The 3369-nt window shown below is 32.6% G+C and overlaps 1 protein-coding gene across 3 annotated transcripts in view; it reads right to left on the bottom strand.

Annotated features, from left to right (window-relative positions):
* Nucleotides 1–3369, bottom strand: part of LOC115244938 — a 39218-nt gene that overhangs the window by 33477 nt on the left and 2372 nt on the right. For all 3 annotated transcript variants that reach the window (XM_029822961.1, XM_029822962.1, XM_029822963.1), the window contains 2 exons: nt 3031–3369; nt 1148–1291 (listed from right to left, as the gene is read on the bottom strand). In XM_029822961.1, coding sequence (XP_029678821.1) covers nt 1148–1291; nt 3031–3369 — 483 coding nt within the window. The remainder of the gene's footprint in view (nt 1–1147; nt 1292–3030) is intronic.

The following is a 3369-nucleotide window of genomic DNA, read 5'->3' as shown; positions in this document are numbered from 1 at the left end:
ATAAAATATAAAAATTTTAAATGTAATCGATCTTTTTCAAGTTCGTCCATAATACTTTTAAAATAATTAATTTAAATATTAAATACGATTTTTATACTCGGAGCGTACTCAAAGCGCTGTAAATTTTTGTATGGTTTACTATTAATGCGCACAAGTTTTTTTAATGTCACGAGACAAATTTTGTTCGAAATCAATTGACTAACAACTGACAGGACACGTTTATCTTATTGTCGCCGATCTTACTTTCGATGAACAAACTATGCATTCGAAGTTTTAACCAGGTCAAACGCAATATGACGTCAAACTTTTGATAAGGTTCCGATAAGAGAAGTTCCGATGAGAATTCATATGAAAAAAGTATGCAATATAAAACAACTTTTAAAAACTAACACGAATATCATAAACTGCAGAAAATTTCATTATAATCTGGTAATTGTTAGATATATTTAGATAAATTGCGTATAAACATCTTCTACGGAGCACAGATAAATGTAAAGAAAAATATAACAAAATAGTTATGGAAAAAAAGAGTTATCTTTCTAAACAACGTACAAAAGAATAGGCGTAAAAAATTAAAATTTCTAAAAAAAAATACTAATTTTAATAATCTTTTTTTCTCTATAAGTTATACATAAGACCATATTAAATTTTGTTCAAGGAAAAACATGATAGTATTAAGCGTATCGAGGAAGAACGTACAAAAGATAACCATAATTAACTAAAATAATAGCAAAGTATGTAAAACTTTGCCTTTTACATCGTCTTATGTAACATTTTACCACGTGCAAAAAAATCTAATTGTTATAAACTCTCTCACAATTTCTTTCCAATTTTAATACTATATATCTTACATTATATTATATAAATATAAAGTTATATTCTTTTTGTATTATAATCATAGATCATCTCAATGTAATCGATATTAAATTCTTTTGTTATATTATACTTAATTACTTAATTTTATATCATAAATATAACGCTAAATCTTTCTTTTGTGCTAATGGAATAAATCATTGTTAATTTATCACGATCATTACTTCAATTCCTCAATTTTTGAGACTCAAAAAATATTTTACTTTAATCTTGAACTATGTATACATATATAGAGATATATATATAAAGATTTGATAATTATAAATGCACTCACCGGGCAGTTCAAGAAAATTCGAAGTCCTGCGTTGTCGGCCGCGCGGATGAGCGCTAAAATTTAAGGGGCCAACATCTTCGTTGGTAACGTTGGATATGTTGGAGCATTGACTATCGCGGGAGCCACGTCTGGATGCCAGATAGGCTGTAACACAATCGCGCACGATAGTTTTATTAAAATTCAATCTAGCGCATTCGCAGCGTGCGTTCAAAAGGAATCGTCAAAGAATAAAACTGCCATACTATTTCTGTGTGTGTGTATGTTACATCATGCTAGTATCGATATATTATTGCTCGAGAGCGAGACGTTTGAGGAAACGCTCATCATTGACACTATGTTGTGTTATACCTATTAAACTTTCATGATCCGAGAACGCTCGCGAGAATAAATTCTCAATAACGAGAAATATAAGAGTGGTGTCTCTTTATGAGTCGACGAATATATCAGGAGCGAATATTTCAAGATTAATATTACTAAACAGTAATCTACTTATATTAACAATGATAATATTTTTACTACTGTTACCACCAAGGCATTGAAAAATATGTTCTTATTATTCAAGGATTATAAATAAACTCCCGCAGAATATTTCAAAATGTCATCTCAATTCAATTTAACCGAGATTAATTTTCCTCAAATTAAATAATATTTTAATAATATCTATGACGCGCGCGTGCTATATCACACGGGAGATTTCTCGCAAATTTATACACGTTTTCAAATTTACGATTTCGCACGCGTTTCGTGCGATGGTTCTTCCACTAACCAAACCAATGAAAGTCGAATGGCCAATAATCAAAGAAAATTGGAGGATTAAATCTCAAGAGAATACAGCTCTTTCAGCTTTATGTAGTGGCAAAAAGGTCCAAGAGAGTAAGAAATAAAATCCAAAAGAGTAAGAAATAAAAAAAGAACGTAGTGAAAGAAACTTTAGGAAAAAGTTAACAAACAAAAAAAAAGAAAAAAATTAGAAGTAAGAAAAGAATCAAGAAGAAGAGAGTATCAAAATAAATGATACTAAATAAAAAAGGTGGATCAATTTTATTTATCGCCTTTGCACGATGATCTCATCACACATCACATAGATTCAAAAAGCAATTATAAGAGCTTCTTGTATGTATATATACATATGTGTGTATATATATGCACACGTATAAATTACGGATACGTTTAGCACGTAAATTACAAAGTTTGCATTACGAGCGTTATTAACGTGCGTTATGCATTTTCATCGATAAGAGAGTACTCAGTCGAATTAAAAGAGCAAATGATTCGTAGGCTGCAAATTTCACCGTGGTGAAATCCCAAATTTCACTTCTACAGAGGTCAATTATTGATGACCAGTGTGCACGTGCCGAGATTATTCACGTGTCGTCGTCGTAATTCTCGTTTCCACCCAAATCGACCTGCGTCACGCTCGCTATAACTTTAGAAGAACTTTAATCGCAATGTTCCACGCAAAAAAATCCACTGAGATTGTGATGATCGCGATATTATAAATATTGAGATACAAAATTTAATATATATAAAATAATGCAAATGTAAATATTAAAAATATATTTAATATTGAGAAAAGAATCTTAATTATAATAAAGTTAATATAAAATTAAGTCAAACTTATCACAAAATAACACACTTCCAAATATTTTTCATATATTTAATACAGCTACTAGACTACGTTATATAATATCTCTAATCAAGTAACCCTCGTCAGAAAAGTGAACGCTTTGTGCCTCTCGAGAACATCGGCTGTTGTTTATTACCCAAAATCGCGCCAGAAAATTACAGAAATAGAAAACAGAGAAGGATATACATTGGAACGGAGAATATCCCTCGTTATAAACGGAGATGAAAAAGTTTTGGGGGAAAGAGAAAGAACTCACCAAGGCCGCCCTTCATGGAGCCTCTCCTTCTAGGGCTGGACAGCATGGTGATCTCAGTATCAGCCTCGCCCATATCCGTCAGATCACTCGTCGATCGTCGAGACATATTTTTCTCGCCTCTTCTATGTCTCGAGCGCTCTTTCGATCCCTCACGATGTTCACGACCGACTTCATCCAGGCACCCTTGGCTCTTGTTGAAACGCCCGTTCATTTTTATACTTTTCGACCTTTCGCCGGTTTCCTCGGCGGTTTTTTCATGCATACCAAGAGAACCCTCCATAGATGGCGATTTGCCTGTATCGTTGCTTTTATATCCCACAGTCTCCCTGCTGACGCTCT

Source organism: Formica exsecta, unplaced genomic scaffold, assembly GCF_003651465.1.
Source record: "Formica exsecta isolate Colony F162 unplaced genomic scaffold, ASM365146v1 scaffold893, whole genome shotgun sequence".
NCBI lineage: Eukaryota > Metazoa > Arthropoda > Insecta > Hymenoptera > Formicidae > Formica > Formica exsecta.
This window is presented reverse-complemented; position numbering and strand designations above follow the sequence as displayed.